Below are 23,641 nucleotides of genomic sequence, written 5' to 3'. Positions count from 1 at the left end.
AACATCATGGCATTCTATGATGGAGTAACTATATCAGTGGATGAGGGAAGAGCTACGGATGTCATCTACCTGGACTTCTGTAAGGCCTTTGACATGGTCCCCCACAATGTCCTCCTCTCTAAATTGGAAGGACACGGATTTGATGGGTGGACTGTTTGGTGGATAAGGAATTGGCTGGATGGTCGCATCCAGAGGGTAGTGGTCAATGGCTCGATGTCCAGATGGAGAACAGTGACGAGTGGTGTCCCTCAGGGATCCGTTCTGGGGCCAGTGCTGTTCAAGATCTTAATCAATGACACAGACAGCGGGATCGAGTGCACCCTCAGCAAGTTTGCAGATGACACCAAGCTGAGTGGTGCAGTCGACATGCCTGAGGGACAGGATGACATCCAGAGGGATCTGGACAGGCTGGAGAGGTGGGCCTGTGTGAACCTCGTGAGGTTCAACAAGGACAAGTGCAGGGTCCTGCACCTGGGTCAGAGTAATCCCTGGCATCAGTACAGACTGGGGGATGAAGGGATTGTGTGCAGCCCTGCTGAGAAGGACTTGGGGGTACTGACAGATGAAAACCTGGACATGAGCTGGCCATGTGCGTTTGCAGCCCAGAAGGCCAACCATATCCTGGGCTACATCAAAAGAAGCGTGGCCAGCAGGTCGAGGGAGATGATTCTGCCCCTCTACTCTGCTCTGGTGAGACCCCACCTGCAGTACTGCGTCCAGCTCTGGGGTGCTCAGCACAGGAAGGACATGGACCTGTTGGAGCAGGTCCAGAGGAGGGCCACAAAAATGATCAGAGGGATGGAACACCTCTCCTATGAGGAAAGGCTGAAAGAGCTGGGGTTGTTCAGGCTGGAGAAGAGAAGGCTGCGGGGAGACCTTATTGCAGCCTTTCAATAATTAAAGGGGGCTTATAAGAAAGATGGGGACAGACTTTTTAGCAGGGCCAGTAGCGATAAGACAAGGAGTAATGATTTTACACTAAAAGAGGGTAGATTCAGACTGGATATAAGGAAGAATTTTTTTACAATGAGGGTGGTGGAACACTGGAACGGGTTGCCCAGAGAGTTGGTAGATGCCCCATCCTTGGAAACATTCAAGGCCAGGCTGGATGGGGCTCTGAGCAACCTGATCTAGTTGTAGGTGTCCCTGCTAATTGCAGGGGGGATGGACTAGATGACCTTTAAAGGTCCCTTCCATCCCAAAGCATTCTGTGATTCATTCTATGATTCTATGATCATATACAGCTGCATCATTCATGGCTGGGTTGGGTTTGGGCTGAGACCCCATTCTCCTTCCTTGCTCTCATCATCCTCTCTGCTGGTGAGGGAACCGTGTCTTTAGACACAGCACTGAAGAATGGAGATGACTGTCAAAATTGTTCACTAACTTTTCATTCCCAACTTGAGAGCACAGCAACAAGATTTGTTCTGATGTCTCAGAATGAGGGCCGGAGTCCTGACATTTCCTGTTATAAATCCCTTTTCTTATCTCTTTGAAACTGCATGGGTTTTGAACTTTGGTTGAAATGCTCAGAGTGGCTATCTGCCCCTGCCCTAGCTTTTGTGAAGTTCCTTTCTCATGTACTGAATTTCCTTTCATATGTGCTTTCATATATACTGAAAAGGCATATTATTCAGTCTATTGCTTCATTTATTACCTCATTTCCACTGCTTTATTTAATCTACTGGACTTGTTAAAATCACTGTACATGAAGTTTACTTTGAATCTTTCAACAATTTAATTAAATCTTATGTATTAAAATGATTAGGTGGATATATTTTTGTTACTAAACTTTTAGCTTGACTTTTGCACAAGTAATTATATAATCATCCCCTATTTGGAATAAATGAGGAAAGACATTTTTGAAATCTCAGAATCTGTTTAAAACAAACTTTGAGTATCTAGCAAAAGCAAGCAAAACAAACTGTCTAGCTAATTAAGAAAACAAGTGTAGATTCTTTGGAGTTCTCTTAAAGGAAGCAACACCATGGTACTACAATGCTTTTGGCGGACAATACTGCATTTTGAAAGAAAGGAAAAAAATTCTAACTTTGCAATTTGCCACTTGAACACAGGAGGGCACTCAAACCCCTCAAAAATATTTTGAAAAACAATTTCTTCCGTTCTGTATGCAGGTGGGTAGTTCTGACCAGCTCTGGTCTGAGCTAGTCAATGGAAAATAAGCAGCGATTTTTTTTTCTTTTTTTTTTTTTTGTGTGTGTGTGAACTAATGGTAGAGGCAGTATTTGTGTAATTTAGTTGAATTCTGTAGCTTGCCAGGCTTTGAATCTACTGTGCTATGTATCTGACATGCCATTTATTCATTACACTTAAGTCTTTTAATTGATATAAAGGAAGAGCAAATTAAAAAAAAAAACAAAACCAAAAACTCAAGTTGTGTACATTGCATTCCATTACTAAAACTTGTCATTCCACCCCATTTCCACCAGATGGCAAAAGGAAATCATTAGACGGGCAAAGACGATTCCCTTCTGAGTGATGACTTAAATTCTGATTTCGTTTTTTTTTTTAATGAATCAAAACACTCTTCAGCTATTTCTATTTGAAGGTGTTTAAAATAACTCTCCAAATGCTTTTTCATGGTATAAATACCAAGCTTCTCCCTGTTCTCTGCTGTCCTTTTTCCTCTCTTCCTTTTTCGTCTGTGAGTGAATTTGGTTCTGAAATCTCTAACTGTATTCAGAGTAACTGAGCAGTATTATAAAACTTTTAAAGTTACAAGATTAGTGTCTCCAATATTGTTTATCTCAGTTTCACTCTTCGCTTTTCCAGATGGTTCTTCCAACTATTTTTTTCCAAGAAAAAAGCTATCTTTCCTTTTGTTCTCCTCCTTTTGATGCCCAGTCCTGTTCATCTCAGCAGTGACCAAAAATATTCCTACATGACAGTCATGTGCATACTATTTCGCCTTGATTCTTTCCCCAGCTGTTGTCTCTTGCCCTTCTTCTGATGCCTCTTCATCAGTCATCCTGCCTGTGCTGTTTCCTTTCCTTTGCCGCCAGTCTTAGTAACGCAGAGGTACTTTGCTCCTGCCTTTTCCCATTCTCCCTCTCCAGATACTGGGAAAAGCAAGGAGATCACATAACAACTTACCTAATTAAAGACTTCTGCTCTGATACTGACTTTTAGAAAATCCGGGCAAAGAGACTGCAAGAAAGGAAGTTCTGGAGTCTGTTACTAGTCTGAAGTCACAGATATTCAACTGGATTACAAGTCTCAAGCAGCAAAATACTATTCACAGAAGTCAGAGACCTACTCAAGCTGCTGCCGGGCTTGAATTCAGGTCTCTGCTTTCCCCAGGTGAGTACTTAGATGCTGGTTTTGCATATCAGATCATGATAATGCACCTATCTTTGCTTATTCTTCTGTGGAATAAAATGGTACCCATGTAACTTAGAAGTTTTTAATCTAAACTGAATTGCATCATCGGGAAGCACCAGGGTACATTAGTCAAATCATTATCAAAAACTGCCTGGGCTGTGTTTTTGACAAAACGACTTTTATAAGCTGCCCAAATTTGGCTTATTCAGATATATATTAAAAAAAAAAATATACCTGGATTTAAGCTTCTCTGAGCTTGACACAGTTGGAATAAAACTAGGTATAGTTCTGAGGCAGCACTGGATAACTCAGGGGATTTTTTTCTACATTTGTTGCTTTCTTCTACTTTCAGTTGAATCTGGGTTTGAAATTTTTATCTTTTAAATCCAGGTTTTCAATTGTGGAAGCTGTAAAATCACTTCATTTACATTAAGACATTCAAGGGCTTTTGAGCTCCCTGCCACAGTGTGTGGCAAAAAGTAGTTCTTCGCTATTCCCAGTCTACTCTACCTCTGTGATGGAGGTGGAGCAGCACAGCAGATATGTGTGCTGGGTTGACCTTGGCTGGCCACCAGGTGCCCACCCAGCTGCTCTCTCACTCCCTCTCCTCAGCAAGACAGGGGACGAAAATAAGATGAAAAAGCTCACGGGTCAAGATAAAGACAGGGAGATTGCTCACTAATCACCCTCATGGGAAAACAGACTTGACTTGTGGAAATTAATTTATCACCAATTAAAATAGAGTAGGAAAGTGAGAAACAAAAACAAAACTAAAAACACCTTCTCCCCACCCTTCCCTTTTTCCCAGGCTCAACTTCACCTCTGACTCTTTCATCTCCCACCCCGAGTGGTGCAGAGGGACGGGGAATGGGGGTTGCGGTCAGTTTGTAATGCTTTGCCCCTGCCACTCTTCCCTCCTCATGCTGACCCCCTGCACCAGCATGGGGTCCCACACATGGGATCCAGCCCTTCATGAACTTCTCCAGTGTGCGTCCTTTCCACGGGGTACAGTCCTTCAGGAAAAGACCGCTACAGTGTGGGTCCCCCATGGGGTCACAGAACCTGCCAGAAAACCTCTTCCTGCATGGGCTCCTCTCCGCAAGCCCCAGATCCTGCCAGGAGCCTGCTCCTGCATGGGCTCTCCACGGGCTGCAGGGGGACAACCTGCTTCACCATGGTCTTCTCCACAGGCTGCAGGGGAATCTCTGCTCCAGCGCCTGGAGCACCTCCTCCCCCTCCTTCTACATGACCTTGGTATCTGCAGGGCTGTTTCTCACACTTTTTTCCTCACTCCTCACTGCCATGCAGCGTTTTGCCCTTTCTTAACTTTGTTTTCCCTGAGGCGCCGCCATGGCGGCTGTGGGGCTCAGCCGTGCCCTGCCCTGGGTCGGTTGGAGCCGGCTGGAACCGGCTGTGTCCGGCACGGGGCAGCCCCGGCCTCTCCTCACAGAGGCCGCCCTGCGGCCCCGCTGCCAGCAGCTGGGCACCTGCACCCAGTACGTTATGTGAGTAGAAAGTATCCTGCACAAGAGGAAATGTCTTGAGAGAATCTGAGAATGGTTATAGCTGATTTATGTCATCTGTTGTATGTGAAACGGTAAGGACCTGAGTCCTTACCCATGGTCTTGCAAGAGAATTTAACTAAAATATCTGCTGAGCTTTACACAATTGTATTTTGCATGGGAAAACAGGTTGAGAAATATTTTTTACCAATATATACAAAAATTTGCCAGATGGCCAGGGAAAAAGAGTTGTGGTAAATGCAGTCAAATCCAGTTGGCAGCCGCTCACAAGTGCTGTTCTCCAGGGCTCAGCACTGGGGCCAGTTCTGTTTAACATCTTTATCAAGGATCTGGACAGGGGGATTGAGTGCACCCTCAGGAAGTTTGCAGACGACACCAAGTTGGGCAGGAGTGTTGATCTGCTGGAGGTAGGAAGGCCCTGCAGAGGGACCTGGACAGGCTGGATCGATGGGCCGGGGCCAACTGCATGAGGTTCAACAAGGCCAAGTGCCGGGTCCTGCACTTGGGTCACAACAACCCCATGCAACGCTGCAGGCTGGGGGAGGAGTGGCTGGAGAGCTGCCTGGCAGAAAAGGACCTGGGGGTGTTGGTTGACAGCCACCTGAACATGAGCCAGCAGTGTGCTCAGGTGGCCAAGAGGGCCAATAGCATCCTGGCTTGTGTCAGGAATAGTGTGGCCAGCAGGACCAGGCAGGTGATAGTGCCCCTGTACTCGGCACTGGTGAGGCCTCACCTCGAGTACTGGGTTCAGTTTTGGGTCCCTCACTACAAGAAGGACATGGAGGTGCTGGAGCGTGTCCAGAGAAGGGCAACAGAGCTGGTGAACGGTCTAGAGCACAAGTGTTATGAGGAGCGGCTGAGGGAGCTGGGGTTGTTTAGCCTGGAGAAAAGGAGGCTGAGGGGAGACCTTATTGCTCTCTACAGCTACCTGAAAGGAGGTTGTAGCGAGGTGGGTGTTGGTCTCTTCTCCCAAGTAACAAGCGATAGGACGAGAGGAAACAGCCTCAAGCTATGCTAGGGGAAGTTTAGGTTGGATATTAGGAAAAACTTCTTCACTGAAAGGGTAGTCAGGCATTGGAACAGGCTGCTCGGGGAAGTGGTGGAGTCTCCATCCCTGGAGGTATTTAAAAGAAGGGTAGACATGATGCTCGAGGACATGGTTTAGTGGTGGACTTGGCAGTGCTAGGTTAGCGGTTGGGCTTGATGATCTCAAAGGTCTTTTCCAACCTAAACAATTCTATGATTCTATATTGTCAGTCTTGAATTTTAAGTAACCGTTGTTTTTTATGTCTTGACTAAATCCAGGAAGATTAACAAGAATCGTGTTTCTGCACTTACTCACAGGGCATTACTAGAAGAGTGGAGTGGACAGAAAGTTATGTAACGAGCCCAGCAGCTACCACCATGGTTCTCAGGTTTATAGGAATAAACAATGATTTCTATTATAAATGGATTTTCATGCCAGCTGAGGTTGGTAGAGATAAAGTATTACAATTTCAAAAAGCTTTTTGAGTTGAATCCTCAAGTATGGCTCTAAGGATTAGCTATTTTAATCTTCTTCTTAAATATATACATGCATATATGCATACATACATATCACATAGGAAAATCACATGTATCACTAAGCAGGCTTGGGGAATGAAGTATCTCCCATGTCCTCAGTAGGGAAGTGCTTGTACACCAAGAATGTTGAGGTTGTCACTGTGTGAAAATTTCTGACAATATATTGCTAAAATTAGTTTATAGTTGAACAGAAAGATTCTTTTAGCCCTTCTAAGGAAACTTAGGTCTACTTAAGAAATGCCATGTATTAATAACAGAAATAAATCAAGCACTTAATCTTACTGCCTAATGAGAGTCTACACTGAATCCAACAGGAGAAAATTGGGATTTACAACACAAAATAATTTTTCAGTTATCTACTTGGGTAAGACCCACTCTTGTCATTTCTCTTGCGTCGTCTAAAGGGATTTCAAAGATTATTTTTTCTCTGTTGACTACAAGACCTTTGTAATATTAAATATGAAATACATAAGCCTAATTACTTCCAGGGACTTAAGCATTCATGTTACAGTTTTTACATCTCAATATTTAAGTTTAATGATTCCTAGGGCTTTTTATGTACCTTCTTTTAAAATGGAGGTGAAAATACAAATGCTCCTCTAATGTTGTAAATTAAACAAATCCTATAATTGCATTTGTATGCGTATATATACATGTGTGTACATGAATATGTATATGTATGTGTACGTGATGTTGCATTTACATAGTGCACATAAATACTAACAGTAATGTGAAATATATATACAGGAAGACTTGAAATTTTAGTGACACCTTTCTGCCCCTCCTTGCTTATGGCCAAACCAGAATTTTTAACCTACAATTTGTTACTTTAAATACCTAGCTTGGAGTAAATACTACATGCGTTCGCTGCCACAGTAATGTCAGTGCAGGACACTTTTGTCTTAAACTCAGTAGACTGAAATCCATTTGTCTGGTATTATATAAGTCTACACACACAGAAATTCTGGATGCTCTGTACAACATATTTTGTCATTACATGAAGTGGAAGTGCCTTCTAATTTTAAATGGTATAACTCAATGCAGAAAAGCAACCTAATATCTTTAGATATCTTTAGAATCTCTCTGTGATATAGTGCAGAAATGGGACTGGTTGGAAGGAATCTCCTATCCAGTTTTAATGCACACACTGCTTTGGACAGCATGTGGAAAGCGCCTTCAGGTGTCAGCACACGGAGCGGACAGAAGGAAGCAGGGGCCTGTCTTAAACAGTATTATCCAGCTTTTCTTCTTGTCACTCTCTGTGGAAATCTAGATTAGGATGGCACAGCTGAAGGTAGCTTCCTTCTGTTGCAGTGACTGAGCTGAAGGGTCAAGGCCAAGGTTATGGCTGTAGTGCAGCCACCTGGGAGGCAAGTGGATGAAGAAGTCCAGGTGGCAGAAGAAGTGCCAGTATCTGTCTTCAAAGGTCCTTTGCCCATGACATTTCTTCACTGTATATTGATGCTTATTTTTAAAGGGCTGAGAAGATTAATTTTCTTCTGACAACACAGACATAAGAAAAGGTGGTCTGTATTATAGTGACCTGTCTCCAAGAGATCTTCATTAAACAGAGGGAATTGGAGAAGGATGATCTTTCTTTAAGTTAGGCCAAATCAACAATGTCCATTGCAAGTCTACTTGGAAATAGAAATTTATTTAATTGCGATAATTTGCTTGATTGCTGAAGCTCAATTCCACACTCCTACAAGCTTCAAAATTTCAAATGCTACTTAGTACCTAAACAAAAAAACCCTGCCAGAACAGATATTTCTTGGCTTAGACCAACGCAAAAAAATTCATATCCTGGGCACACATCTGAGGAGTTCATGACAAGCTGAAGTCAAAACAGGAGTGTCGCTGACTGGTTACAGAAATGAAGCAGTAAAGCTATCCTGTGCAGCACTGTGGTGAAATAGTGTGATGTACTTGTGCAGGGAACCCAGCTCTGCAGCAGTTCTGAATGATGAACATCCCCTAGCTTGTACGCAAGTTTCATACACAGGATCCTTCCAGTAGGAAAAAAAATATCCACCCAACCAAGGTGAATTAAAATGAAACCACACTTCTTTCTAATCTGGAGAACACCTACACCACACGTTTCAGTCATCTGTCTATATCTAATTAAGCACAGTTCAGTGCAACTGAGTTTAAGAATCTACAGGTATCCCCACCCAAGTAGCAACATAATGCCCCCAAATTACATGTTTATTATTTATTCTTCTGTGCTTGTGAGTATAGAAATCACTGACTTCGTATTTAGTGCTACATCTTGTTGCTTCCCATTACATAACATACTGTTTTGGTCATATAACCTTCACAAACTTCCCTGAGGTTTTAGGTAAAACAGAGACCAGAGTCTGGCTTCTGGGATTCTCTCCATCTATCACTGTCTCAGCAGACTACGTGAAATGAATTTCGTGACCTCACTTCAGCCTCTGTTGGAAAAGCATTCACATTACACAACAAAGAATGAAATAGGTTTGTAAAACAAAATCCTCTTGCAGCCCCTGAAAAGGCAGCTTTGTTTAAGTCTGAAACACATTAAAAGGGCAGTGCAAGAAGGCTTGAACTGACGTGATCTTCACTGAACGTTTGGTCAAGACAAGCATTTAATTTTCCACTCCATTTAATCTGACATGTTTTATGATTGCTAGTTTTTTTCTCTGAAGTGATAGATTTATGAGTAATAATACAGCATGCTACTTTCTACACAATTTAAAATGAGTATCTTCATACTAGGATGAATCTTTTACTGAAAATTGTCTTTCAACCTGTGAAGAGAGGAATGACTATTCAGTAAATACCTGCTTCATGAATTTCTTCTTGTCCAGTGTAAGAGGAAAACACTTGCCCAAAGAACTTATATTGCTGCTCTCGAAAGTTGTTTTGCAGGTAGTCCATCAGCATAACATAGCCAGACTGCTGCATTGTAAGGACTTCACAGAATACAGCTAACTAGAAGAGGCGAGAAAAAAAAGAAGTCAGAAGTCATAACAAATTAACCAGATTCTGCTAACAGGCAAAAACCCTGGGGAAAAGATGTTGGGTAAAGTCCCCAAGTTGAGTTCTCTTGCGTGGCACTGAACTTTTGTTTCTCTGCACCAGCAGTATATCTGATGGTTTACTCCACCTGTATTTTTTGACCACTGCTGTTGGAGCTATGCTCTCCCCAGTCACCACCATTTACCTGGGGGAATATGGAAAGAGTGTTTTGCACTCTTCTTTATCTGGGCTAGAAGTCCAGACAGCCTGCAAAGTTAGGAAGTGCATTCTTACTCCCTTCTAAGGCAAGAAATGACGCAGAATCTAGTCCTGAACTAAAAAAGGAAAAGATCACATACTCAAGTAATATATATGCTTTCTAATTTAATGGCTGCATGAAAAATTTAAAACTAGCTAAAATAAAACCCAGGTTATTGGGCTGGCAATGAATGCCATGAGCTTTTACCATATACATGGCATGCTTTTCTTTGGTATTGTTTGGTTTTAGTACACTAAATGAATTACCTGGTCTTCAGAAATACTAATAGTATCTTTAAACACAATCCATTCAACCGTTTCAGAGCAGGGAGGAGTTGATAAAGACCCATTATAAGTGTAATATTTGTCTGTTGCATTCGGCAAAAGGTTCAGCAAAATAAATGGTTCTAAGGCAGCCTGTTTTCCTGAAAAAAAAAAAAAATTCAGAGTCAGATAGTTAAAATACTGCAGAAGCAAGGAATAAATAGAAATAACAATCTCTAAAAGAGTTACCATTACAGGAACATGTTAATTTTGAGGCTATTCAAAATTTGACCTCTAGAGAGACTAGCATTAGATAAATTGCTGAGCCTTTTCTATTTAGTTTGAATAAGTATTCTTCAATAACAACTTTGTTTACTTAGGAAGGTGTAATGAGTTTCTCCAGTAATAAATAAAGTAATCAGTACACTGGTTCACAAGAATGTGTTCACCTGTAAGTTTACTCGTAGATGTCCAAGATACCAAATCTTTGTCTCACCCGTGAACTTCAAAGAAAAAATACGTTAAATCTTTGTTCGTGGTCTCATGACATGGCTTCAAAGTCTCCCTGAATTTGATCAAGTTGTTAAGTTTCTCTCAGGATCTTAACCTCTGCAGAAAATCACTGCCTGGGGAATTGTTGCCATGTTAGACCTGAGAGTTGTATTACTCATGATGGCAGAAGTGGAATTTCTGTGGAACAGGGATTTTTAAAATGGTGATAATACAGTGAAAAACTGTAACGGCTTTACACAAAGCAGAGAAGGATGCAAAGACCTCCTCCAGGAGAGTATGACCATTCTGTTTATTGTCCTGTGAAAATAATATCACATCTTTCAGGTCAGCAGTTTACCTGGTACCCTGTCAGCTGGAAGCATGCATGAGGAATTGCTGGGAGTCCATCCACAGAAAGCTAAGTTTGTGCTGGTATGGCAGCAGGGTCCAGCAAGAAAAATGAGCAGAACTGGTACCAACTTCCTCAAGGCAGATTTTTTCAGTCTGTGACAATTACCAGTGTTGTGACAATTATCTGCCTTATTGTCTGGTGCATCCAAAATAATACTTGTTTTTTATACCTTGGAATAATGGTCTATACCTTATTTCAATCTAAAGTTACTGATTTTAAATTTCTCCCCATTTGATAAGTATTCACTTATGAATATAGAATCATAGAATTGTTTAGGTTGGAAAAGACCTTTAAGATCATCAAGCCCAACCGCTAACCTAGCACTGCCAAGTCCACCACTAAACCATTTCCTCGAGCATCATGTCTACCCTTCTTTTAAATACCTCCAGGGATGGGGACTCCACCACTTCCCCGAGCAGCCTGTTCCAATGCCTGACTGCCCTTTCAGTGAAGAAGTTTTTCCTAATATCCAATCTAAACCTTCCCTGGCGCAACTGGAGGCTGTTTCCTCTTGTCCTATCACTTGTTACTTGGCAGAAGAGACCAACCCCGACCTCGCTACAACCTCCTTTCGGGTAGTTGTAGAGAGCAATAAGGTCTCCCCTCAGCCTCCTCTTCTCCAGGCTAAACAACCCCAGCTCCCTCAGCCGCTCCTCATAAGACTTGTGCTCCAGACCCTTCACCAGCTTCATTGCCCTTCTTTGCACACGCTCCAGCACCTCCATGTCCTTCTTGTAGTGAGGGACCCAAAACTGAACCCAGTACTCGAGGTGCAGCCTCACCAGTGCCGAGTACAGGGGCACTATCACCTGCCTGGTCCTGCTGGCCACACTATTCCTGACACAAGCCAGGATGCTATTGGCCTTCTTGGCCACCTGAGCACACTGATGGCTCATGTTCAGCCAGCTGTCGACCAACACCCCCAGGTCCTTTTCTGCCAGGCAGCTCTCCAGCCACTCCTCCCCCAGCCTGTAGCATTGCATGGGGTTGTTGTGACCCAAGTGCAGGACCTGGCACTTGGCCTTGTTGAATCTCATACAATTGGCCTCTGCCCACCGATCCAGCCTGTCCAGGTCCCTCTGCAGGGCCTTCCTACCCTCCAGCAGATCAACACTCCTGCCCAACTTGGTGTCGTCTGCAAACTTCCTGAGGGTGCACTCGATCCTCTCGTCCAGATCATTGATAAAGATATTCAACAGAATTCATTCTAATGAATTTTCAGACTGTGCATTAACTTGTGGTTTTACAGATCTGTTACTTCTTAAGCCCTGTATGGATTTCTGACCTGTCTTTGTCTTCATAATTCCTTACAAATTTGGTCAGAGCAACAAATGACAGTAACAGTTTACTACAAATCATTGATGCTTTTCTTCTCTACAGTGACTGTTCCACTGAGTTAAGATTTAAGAGCTGGCTCCTCCCCTCTTTCTTACCCATGTGTCATGAAAGTGGAACATTTAGGAGTGTTGGGCAAAGCCCATCCTTCCATTTCTCCTGTCAAAATGTTAATGTTAACCTTCAGACAGAAGCTATCATTGCTGTCTGGGACATGTCCAGTTAATGCATTCTTCTTTCAGTAAAAATATATAGGCAGTCCATTCTATATAGATTCTTGGGGACATGAAACTTCTCATGTATATTAAGAATCCTCCTGTACATTCTGCAACTTTGGATTTTAAAACGCCCTTTAAGATGATTGACAGCCTAGATTCTAAAATCGAACACCTACAAAGAATGATGAGAAACAGAGAGTTTGTCTGGAAGGAACAGGACTGCTCCTCTGCACAGCTTGAGAACTCAGCAACTGGGGTTCAAATAAGCACAATACAGATATGACTGACAAGGGCTGATCATGTACACTGCAGACAAGGACAGATTGTGTGCTATTCACTCTTCTTCGGGAGGAACAACTTGATTTAGTCATGACCTGAATTTTCAGAGCTCATTTGCATTTTCTTCAAGAAAATGATATTCTACTCATTGTTGAAGTGCCATGTAGTGGCTGTATCTTGAATCTTGCTGCTGATAGCTTTACAGCTCCTTCCAAGGCTGTAGGACAGTATCTGCCTTGATGTATTACTCATTCTCCTTTGTGTTTCATAGAAGATGGCACACAAAGATAATGAATCTTAACTGCTTTATATTTCCCCCTCCTCTGTCTTTGTAATTTATGAAAGTTGCTCCCTTTTATATTTGTTGAATGCTGTTTGTTTTCTGGAGAAAAACAATCTTGATTTTAGTGTCATACTTTTGAAAGCTTTTAAAATAGTGGACTAATAGCTTTTTACACTTTCAATGTATTGATCTTAAGGGGCGTTACAGAGCTCAAGCATCATTACATATAGGAAAACTGAGGCAAAGTTAGCCATTTACTTAAGGTCACGGCCATGATGTGAGAAAATGTCCCTGTTCAAGACAGTGCCCATTCATGTTTATTATTCCGTGAAGCCACCGTGAAACTGAGTTAGAAACAGAGTCCAGATCTCCTCATGCACCACCCTGAAGTCCATGTGCTCTCATGTGAAACTGCAAGGAATTCTAAAACACCAAAATGTCAACATATGGTTTGAATAATACTAGTACAAATATAATACAATTGGATTATTTCAGATTTACACAGGAGCTACTGAAAAAAGAATTAATCTCCACTGAGTCTACTGAATACTAATATTCATATGGTCTCATGCTTGCAAGACACATCTTGGATGGCTGCAACAGGGTTATTTGGCTTCCAACGACATATAAAAATCCAGAAATGTATGATTAAGAAAACTCACAGAATAAATCAGACATTTCTCTTGATTTATTATTTGAAGAGTTGCAAATTCCTCATGATAGTTATATTTATTTGTTTACACTTACTGCTGCTGTTACAAATATTCAGTCTTGGGGTAAATAAATCATAGAATCATAGACTACATCAAGTTGGAAGGGACCCATAAGGATCATTGAGTCCAAATCCCCGCTCCTCACAGGACTACCTAAAACTAAACCATATGACTAAGAGCATCATCCAGACGCTCCTTGAACTCTGGCAGGCTTGGTGCTGTGACCACTTCCCTGGGGAGCCTGTTTCAGTGACTGACCACCCTCTCAGTGAAGAACCTTTTCCTAATGTCCAATCTGAACTTCCCTTGATACGGCTTCATTCCATTTCCTCATGTCCTATCACTGGTCACCAGAGAGAGATCAGCACCTCCTCCTCCACCGCCCCCGTTGAGGAAGTTGTAGACTGTGACGAGGTCACCCCTCAGCCTTCTCTTCTTCAAGGTGAACAAGCCGAGTGACCTCAGCTGCTCCTCGTAAGTCTTGTCCTCAAGACCTTTCACCATCTTGGTCGCCCTCCTCTGGACACACTCTAACAGTTTGATGTCCTTCTTATACTGAGGCACCCAAAGCTGCACACAGTCCTCGAGGTGGGGCCGCCCCAGTGCAGTGTACAGTGGGACAATCACCTCCCTCAACCGGCTAGCGATGCTGTGCTTGATGCACCCCAGGACACTGGTGGCCCTTTTTGCTGCCAGGGCACACTGTTGACTCATATTTATCTTGCCATCAACCCAAGCCCCCAGATCTCTGTCCGCAGGGCTGCTCTCCAGCCTCGTGTCCCCCAGTTTGTACGTATAACCAGCATTACCCTGTCCCAGGTGCGTAATCTGGCGCTTGCTCTTGTTAAATTTCATACAGTTGGTGATTGCCCAGCTCTCTAGTCTGTCTATCCAGGTGACTTTTGTTGTTTCTAACAAAATAGACATGGCTGAGCTCTAGAGAACCGTGCTCCCTGATGTCTTTAAGGTTTCATAATTACACTGAAATGGAATTTAGTCTAATCAGTAATCAATAAAAAATGGAGGCAGACTTACCAAAACGACTAACACTATCTACTCCATTAATGATTGGATTATAATCCGGATTATCTTCTACTCCAATCTGTTAAAAAGAAATTGCATTTTTTTAACAGTACAGGCTTCATGAAAAAAAATTGAAAGTTGCAGTTTATCACCAAAATTGTAGATGACTTAAAGCAAAGGAAACGTATTTTGCCCATTTGCTTTTCTGTAAGAATAAATTAGAAAGATATATGCAAATTTTTAACTCAGTGATCACACATTGGAACCAGTTAAATTCAGTTTGAACATCTGCTGTGTTTCAAAGCTTGTTTAATGACAAAAAGATATACTTTGTTTACCTCAAACAAAATTGATAAAGCTCTTAACTTTCCATTTCCTTTAATTGCTTCTTCGAAATTTGTAAACTGATCTGCATCATAGCAGTAGATTTGCATCTGCAAATAAAAATATATTCAAACATTATACATACAAAAAATTAAAAAATTAATCAATGTAGTTACTTACATTCCCATTTTGAGTAAAAATGTCCAAGCAATAAATTTAATTACAAATATATGGATTTTTTATCTATCTCACATGCATTATCGGAAGATATAGAATGGAATTCATCAGCTGTTAGCTATCTAAAAACAACCTCTCCTGGAAAACCACTAAATATGCAGGAGTTATCCTTTCAAGGAGCACAATGTTCTCGATGGATAACACAGTAAACCGAGATAACTTGCTGATACTGGACAGCTAACCTAGAGTACTTAGGTGAGATGAATCTTGAAATCAGTGGTAAAACGTGAATAATAAGGCAAGATGTCCCTACTGCATTTGCCTTGCAGTAAGTGTATAGAAGTGTTGGTAATAAAAGATTACCAGGTATTTTGTGCTCACATTTGACTGCTGTCATGGGCATTGGGTTTGTTGCACCGCTTCCTCTCTTTGGATGCAGTTGGGAAATCTCCTCCAGTGCCAGGTCACCAGCATGAATGGGGGAGTGTCCTGCTCCTACTAGCTTTTCATATGATGATGACAGAAGAGAATATTCTCTTTGATGCCTTGGCAGGACAGGTGGCGTGTAAGTGGGAATTTTTAAATGGCTAATGAGGTAAAGGAAACGACATTGTCCAGGGAAAGCTCCTGGCTCCCAGCTTTCTGCAGAGTATAGGATAACCTTGGCTCTATTGCTTTGCTCCAATATAGAAGTCCAAAGTGCTCGGAGTGAGGAGCAGCACGGTTGCCTGCCACAACTACATCTTTTTAACTGGAAAATGATCACAATACCATGTTGAGGGTTGAAAGTTTGGTCTGTAGATTGCCCTCGTGGATCTCAGTGAGAGTTGCTCCCCTCCTCCACCACATCCCCATGCTGCTGCAAGCTATTCTGCCAAAGCAGCCAGGGGTTCGCCGGCCTGGCTGCCTGTGAATGCGGCCACGCCCAGGACCTGCTCTCACAGGGTGGCTCCTGGCACGCTGGGGCCAGCTCTTTCCAGCCCAGCGACACGGGCCACGCTTTGTCTTGGTAAGGCCCAGCAGCTCCCATGGGCTCTCAGCAAAGCCCCAGCTTTGAAAAGTCCATTTACACTTTAAACAACTGACTGCTGAGGAATATGATGGGCCAAACTCGTAGCATCTTAACTGCTAGTGGGAGCTTGAACTTTGTCAGATCAGCAGAAACGACTTCTAATGTCATCTTAGAAGACCTGCGCGAAAACGCACCGTTTAGACATTCTCAACATGCCACGGAGTAATGCCTTACACTGCCCTTCTAAAATGCACCATTTAAATATTATTAATTGGATTTAAGTGAATGATTTTATTTGCAAGTAGACTTTAATCAAGTGATAAACAAAGGTATTTAGTAAACAGTATTACTTTTTGCAGAATGTCAAATCGTCAAAATCGTCAAAATCTATTCTATACTTTACCTCAAGAGGAAATTTTTGTCCTTCTAAACTATGTTCTGATCCATCTGATGACACGTTGCATTTTCCCCAGTGAAAAGTGATCTTGCTTGCTTTGAATACGGTGTCTAACACGCCTCCACTTACATAATAATCATTTGTCAGGTTAATTTCCACTGAACAAAGAGAGAGAGAGGGGAAAAAAAAGGAGTGTCAATATAAAAGCCAGGCAAGGCACCTATGACTCTCATATTTCAGTATTAGGTGCTAAAAGGTAAATATGATACACTTATTTCCCTGTATTTCATAGGCAATTTGACTGGAAATTGGTCCTTTAAACTAAATAAGAAGTGTGGTAATTCACTATTAGCATGGACAAATATGTTTCATTTCATGCTGCAGTTCATAAAATAGTCATCTAATGAAGTGCACTATTATATTGGTCTCCTGTTGTCTGAAACTAGCCACAGAACTACACTAAAAAGCTCAGAAAACTGGCTTAGCCACCAATCTGACTGTCTAAGAAAAGAAACTCCTGAAATACATAGCTTCCTGAAAGCACCTGTGTTTTTAACAAAAAGGAAAATACCCCCCCATCATTATCATAATTCTATATACAAATAGCAAGAAAAGAAAATTATAGCCAATTCCTAGAGGACTGGCCTGTCTGTGAGACCCCTCAGCTCTGGAGCAGTCTCCCACGGGAGAAGGTGATGACAGGTCTTCAGCTGGACATAGCTGTACACGCACTGTAGATGGGACTGAACATTTGTCTCCTGGAGGGAATGAGCAGGGGTGGAACAGATCAAAGCCCCACATTTGGCTTTCGCACCCCCAGTGATTGTGAATTGTTTGACGTCTTACTAAAACAGCACTAATGGAGCTCAGTTTCATTACATTTGTTTCCTCAAAACCTTGAAGACAATTTTCAGTGCAGAGCTTAGTAGTTCCTTTTATAATATCTTAATTGCTGTAGATGAGGAAGAGCAGTTCACTTTTATGGACTTTAAAGAATGTTTCCTCAGGGATGTCTTGAAAAGACCAATGCACTATTTATCTCAGCCAGTAGGGCAAGAGGGAAGTAAGTGATTTGTGGAGTAGTATGTAGGAAGTACGTGATGGGGCCAAGAACAGAAATTAGGAACAATGACACTAAAATAACATAACATAACATAACATAACATAACATAACATAACATAACATAACATAACATAACATAACATAAAAAGGCTGGTTTAGGGGTCCCACTGGAACTGGTAGAAGGTCAAAGACAGTTGTTAAGAGATTCTTCCCTCCATACCTATGCCCAAAACATGAAACAGTACTTTCAACAAGCAGCTTTTAGTTACTGCTATCCTGGATTTATAAGTGGTTGCAAAAAGATTTGTCCGACAATGTAAATGCCACCATAAGCTTCTTTTATAGCTGGGAGAAATAGGCACTTGTAGGCCTAAATCACTTATTTCTAAAATACATTTCTAAGATAGGTAAGACAAGTCAGACCATAAAAGCACCTATTTCTCTTCTTCAACTGTAAGAAGAAGTCTAAGTGAGTAATTCAGACACAAGTGTCTGCATTATAGGTGTCTATGTGTAGGTGAGATGAATCTCATCCTGAGTTTTTTGAAACCACAACTCATCCATGAAGTGCTTCCAGATGAGTAGGTAATTTATTCATACATTTAAAAAATAATTTTTGTATACTTGTTACAGATTCTAGATATGTAGTAATAATTATCATTATTTCATAGCAAACGCTAAATAACTGTTTAGCTTCAATGAAGTGCTCATGATGGGATGATAGTAACGATGTGATTGCTTTGGTTCTATCTGTCTGTGCACATAATTTTCATTTGTGTGATTTCTCTATTATGCTTGGCTATTGTCATCACCTGTATTTTTTTATTTAATGGAAAAATTCAGAATGTATCACCTAAGGAAAAGTGAAATGAAAATGTTTCATTAAAAGTCCTTGGTTGATTGTCTGTCCTATATCACTTTTCTGACCTCATTTAACTCCAAACATGAAATCTAACTTTTTACCTGTTTTGCCAGTGTTGCGAATGAAAGTATCTTCCAAAGTTTCCTTTTCCCATCCATGGAATTTAAGTTTCTTCAAATTCACATTTACTTGGGTAAGATCTTCATCTATATTAATAGGAGATTGTTTGGCACCATTGCAGGCTGAATATTTCTTTCCCCAGTTCTTTTGGTTCAAAGTTCCTAGAAAACAAAATATTTGGGATAAATACATTTAAAACCTAAACTAGTATCCATGTATTTTTTCATGTGGGAAAGTTAAAACACAGTTTGCAATCTGTGATCAGAGTACCTGCCCTTATTTTAGGCCTCATCTGTAGCAATACTTAGCACACCTGCCATTGCATCCTACCTTCAACAGCTAAGTCACTTTTTGACCATTTTAGACATCATACATACATGCTTATGAATCTCTAGGGAAAGCAGAAAGCAACAAAAAAACCCCTCACACACAACATACAGAAATAATAAATAAAACGGGGGGGGGGCGGGGGAGGGAAGCTTTCAGGTGAAAGAAATTGGCATTCAAAAAAACTTGGGAATTACTGCAAAACCCTCCTTTCCAAATAACTCTTTTAATCATACAAATGTCATTAATATTCCTTCTGCCCAATGAAGTCAGCCATCCAATACGATTTTTAAATAAATAAAAGCAGTAAGATCTTTTAAAAAATCCTTACAGAGAGGGAAAAAGGTAAAGTGATTCTACCCTGAAAAAGGAGAAAGGTTAGTGATGCTCTGGCCGGAGAGCCCGGCTGTGCGGCCCGGCTTTGCCCGTGGAGGGCCATGCAGGCACACCCCAGCCATCTCCCTGGGCAGCTGCCAGGCGAGAGCGGCCAGGAGGTCCTGCGCCGCAGAAGGGCACCTTCTCCAGGGCACAGGGGCTGCGTGGCATTTCACTGCGGCCAGTTCAGACACAGGCAACATGGACACAGACATCACATCCTTCGCCGAAGACTTGATTATTTTCCATAAGAAATGCTCAAGTACTCTGCAGATCAGTGTGAGGGGTTAGCAGCTGCTCTGAGAATCTTCTGTTTATACAGTATAGTAATATAAATAATACAATATTTTGTGTATGTTTATGTGTTTGCATACATATAAATATTTTTTCCTGACAGGGAATTCTGGTAACACTTCAAAGGGCTAATTAAAACCAAGAGTTGACTGCACAGACCTAAGAAAATATAATTGCTTCAGTTAGCTTCCCACTTACTAGTAGTTAAGAGCTAATATTAGTGCATCCAATGCACCCATTTGAATTCTACTAGACATATTGAAATGAGCCAGTGCTCATTTACAGGCTGCTGTGCTACATCCAAGTCTGTCAGCGGAAGATTTGCTATATTGTACCCCAGGCAAGGACAGCCCTCAGGAAACTCGGAGAGGGGAGAAGAGATGCAGCCAGTCCTGTAACCATGACAATAGGCAGTAATACAAGATGCTCATCTGGCTAGCTAGCTACCTAGAAACAAACCTGAGCTAAATTATTCAACAAGTATCAAGTCAAGCGAGTTACCAATATCAGCTTGCTGCATCAGAACTACTGCAGGTCAGATGGCATATAAACCCATTTACTTCTTGCAAACAGCAACAGAAGAAACTGTTAGGCACAACAGTCAAGCAAACCAAAACGAGTTTCAGTCACAGGGTTATGAACCTGAATATCCTGCAGGTGGGGATTAGAGCCCTGTACCAAGCAGGCAGTGGTCCCCTTGGGAATGGCACACAGGGCAGGCTTCCAGCTCCTCCTCAAGTCACACTTGTCCTGGACAGTAGCTGTCAGTTATAGTTTATCACGTGGGCAAATAATGCAATATCATGATTTCTAATGTGCTTTTCATAAGAAAAGAGTGGCTAATATTTTATCTTCTCTCTCAAAAGCTTCCCTTAAGAAATTCTGAGCCCATCAACCAAAACTTGGAGATGAATCTGCTCAGATCTTCTACAGTGAATTTTCTAACAAACATTGAAGGCTTTTAAAACCAAGAAAGCCAGTTTTATTTAAATATAAATTAGAATCACTAACTTTTAAACAGAAAAGCCTCCAAACAGGGTCAGACAGGACAGAAATAACAATTCTCGGCTTGCCCCATGCATCCTTGCAGACAGGCCCTTGTTTCCAGCTCTGCTTCCAGCCAGCTTGGTGATTTTCCAATCTGCAGCAAACTCTTTAGAGCCCTCCCTGGCTCTTTGGAAGTGTCTCCCAGTTTGGGCCGGGCTGGCTGCCCGTGGCCGTCCCTCAGAGTTAGGCTGCGCTCCCTGCTCCGTGCTCTGTTTCTTTTTCTCCTACCCTTTGCCACAGCCCAAGACTTCCCCAGGCTCCTGCTGTTGGCCCAAGGCAGTAGAAATCTCCTTTCTCTTTCCACTGACATACCTACTCCCATTGCTCACCTGCAGTCTCTCCTTCAGAACATCATCGTCAACCTTTTCCCAACACATATTTCTGTTATTCTGCTCTTTCCACCACTGACATTAGAAAGGACTGAAAATACTACTCTCGTCTCTCTCCCACCAGTGTACTTTTGGGTACTTTCTTCCATGCTTCTTTTGATGAATGCCATTATCCTGTTTTTGCATCTTCCTTTTAAATTCTCTACTATTCACTATCACGTTCAATAAAACCAAATTCATTTAAGTTAGAGAAACTATAATCTCCTTCCAACTTTCATAGTTTCATATTTTGTGGTTTTGTTCCGCAGATTGTAAATTCTTTGACTTGATAGTCGTTATCTATGCCTCAGTGTGTAATATAACAAATTCCTAGCATGATGCTAATGATAACAATAAGCCCCAAAGAAAGTTTTAGAACAATGATTTTCACGTAATTACATATTGCCATACACTCACCAATAGCCATGGTAGGAAGCTGATCTATCTAAATGATGTGTGAAAAAGATGAAAATACTGTTTCAGCTACTCTCTGGTTGGCAAAAAGAAAAATATCTATCCTATCTGTATGAATGCTAGCTTGAAATCAACCAAGGATAAATGAAAAAAAAGTATTTCATGGTTCCAGAGGACAAGAGATAAGACTTCCAGCTACGACAAATTAACTGAATGTTCCAAATCAATGCTCCTGCTGGCAAATCTGAATAGGTATTTGATAACTTTTTATCAGTTTTCTTCTTTGTGGTCCAGCAGCTGGTGTAGCTGAAAAAGCTTCATAAGCAAAGGACACCATTGTTGCTTACAACTGCAGAAGCACAAGTGATCTCAGCAGTGAGGAACATGGGCAATGGGGAAGCTCTAAGGTAAAAATGATATTGACTTCAGTAACGAGGACCAAGATCTGTGTACATTTTGCATGTCAAGAGGAAAATCACACTTGCGTAAGTACTGAGAAGTTGTAGCATTGATCAAAAGCTATGGAATGAAATGTACAGGAAATCAACGGCAGGCTCTGGTCTGGGGCAAGAACACGGGAAATTCCAGAAGGAACTGGAGTTCAGTCATGATGACCCAAATTATATTTGAGCTGCAAAATACATGTTTATGCATAAATCCTGCAAATGTTGGAGCAGGTAATAGTTGTGTCTATATTAGCAAGTAGTGCAGACCAGTATGAGTGGATTTAGAGAGTGAAACAGTTGGGACTGAGGAGCAGATGTCCATACCATATGTCTTTCAGGTTTTTACCTCAGCCTAGCTCTGTCTGGTCCCATGGGCTGAATGCTGCTGAAGTGCATTAGGTACGTTCCTGCAGCACATCTCCCGTTTATTATCAGTTGAGATGAATCCATGTCACACACTGTGAGACAACTCTACCTTGTGAACCAAAGCTTGGCAAATAGGGAACAGCCAGGAGGTTTGCTTCAGACGTCCACTCCCGATCTGAACTAAAGCATTAACGTAAATGCAGCCAGTGTGGGCAGCAGGTGGTGAAACTGCTGCAGTTTACATGACTTGCAGAAAGCCAAAGTAAAAGTGAAAGAACCAAATGTTTTTAAACAAGAGCAGATTGGTTTACTGTAGGTGTTATGATGGAAATCATAAATCAAAGCAGTGCCAGCCATTTTGAAAAATATTGTTGAAGCTGAGCTTTGAAAATGAATTCCCCCAAACTGTGCTTTGGAAATCTGAGAAGAATAAAAATGTGCACGATATATCTTGAAGAGTGTTCTCTCTGAAGAGATGTTTGTCAAAGCTGTCAGCTCCGAAGAAATAACTCACAGTTCACAATGAATGAAAATGAGCCTGAACACAGCAGATTACAAGATAATGGAAGACTGCCTATACCATAACCTTTACCACTCTTGCCCAGGGCAGAACGTCCAAAGAAAATTTTCCTACCTTTCTTTCTAGGAAATGTTCGTTCCTAACTCTGCTCTCATCCTTAGCCCCAGTGATCCCATCCCTGCAACAAGCACCCAGTTCTCATTTCGTCCGCCACTTCTATCCAATGCTGTCTTTAGAAGATCTGGCCCACAAGGTGTTACTGCACGTCTGTCTTTTGTAAAAACACTTGAAAGAAAAGCATCTGGCAAACAACTCTCTGTGTGTCGGTATCCTATGCAGGCGGAAAGAGTGAGCAGGGCTGAAGACAAGCTGTGAAACTGAGTGGGCTGTGGTCCTCCCAGCAACTTGCCACGAGAGGAGTTTCTCAGCATGCTCACACATGACTACGTGCGTGTCTGCTGGGCTGTAAACCTTCATTATCAGTACTGCTGTTTACTACCATGTATCAGTACTGGCTGAATGTAACATACAATTTATGAAAAATGGAAGATATCTTTTCAAATCAGTGGAAAATACACATAAAGAACTTAAAATGTAAGCCTCAAATCCAATGAATGGGATTGTGAATACGTGAAACAAACACCCTGCATTTCTTCTTTGTACTGAATATGGATGTAGCTTCTGAAGAAATACAATCTTAAAAATAACACTTTGGGCTTTATGGGATTAATAACAATGTCAGAAAATTGCATGAGTGAGCAGACATGTTTTACTTGGAAAATTCTACTTCCCAGCACTTCACTTTGGTAACTGTTGTTTTGACATCACAGAGTTTGCATTCT

The 23,641-nt window shown here is 41.7% G+C and overlaps 1 protein-coding gene across 1 annotated transcript in view; it reads right to left on the bottom strand.

Annotated features, from left to right (window-relative positions):
* PTPRZ1 (protein tyrosine phosphatase receptor type Z1) overlaps positions 1 to 23,641 on the bottom strand; it is a gene marked incomplete at both ends in the record, with an annotated part of 144,846 nt that overhangs the window by 50,262 nt on the left and 70,943 nt on the right. The window contains 6 exons of the mRNA XM_082308438.1: positions 9,233 to 9,383; positions 9,936 to 10,093; positions 14,700 to 14,766; positions 15,026 to 15,121; positions 16,604 to 16,755; positions 18,624 to 18,803. Of these exons, the coding sequence (XP_082164564.1) occupies positions 9,233 to 9,383; positions 9,936 to 10,093; positions 14,700 to 14,766; positions 15,026 to 15,121; positions 16,604 to 16,755; positions 18,624 to 18,803 (804 nt within the window). The remainder of the gene's footprint in view (positions 1 to 9,232; positions 9,384 to 9,935; positions 10,094 to 14,699; positions 14,767 to 15,025; positions 15,122 to 16,603; positions 16,756 to 18,623; positions 18,804 to 23,641) is intronic.

This window comes from Platalea leucorodia (assembly GCF_965183815.1).
Source record: "Platalea leucorodia genome assembly, chromosome: 4".
Classification (NCBI taxonomy): Eukaryota; Metazoa; Chordata; class Aves; order Pelecaniformes; family Threskiornithidae; genus Platalea; species Platalea leucorodia.
Note: the sequence above shows the minus strand (reverse complement) of the source record. Positions and strands in the feature narration are given on the sequence as shown.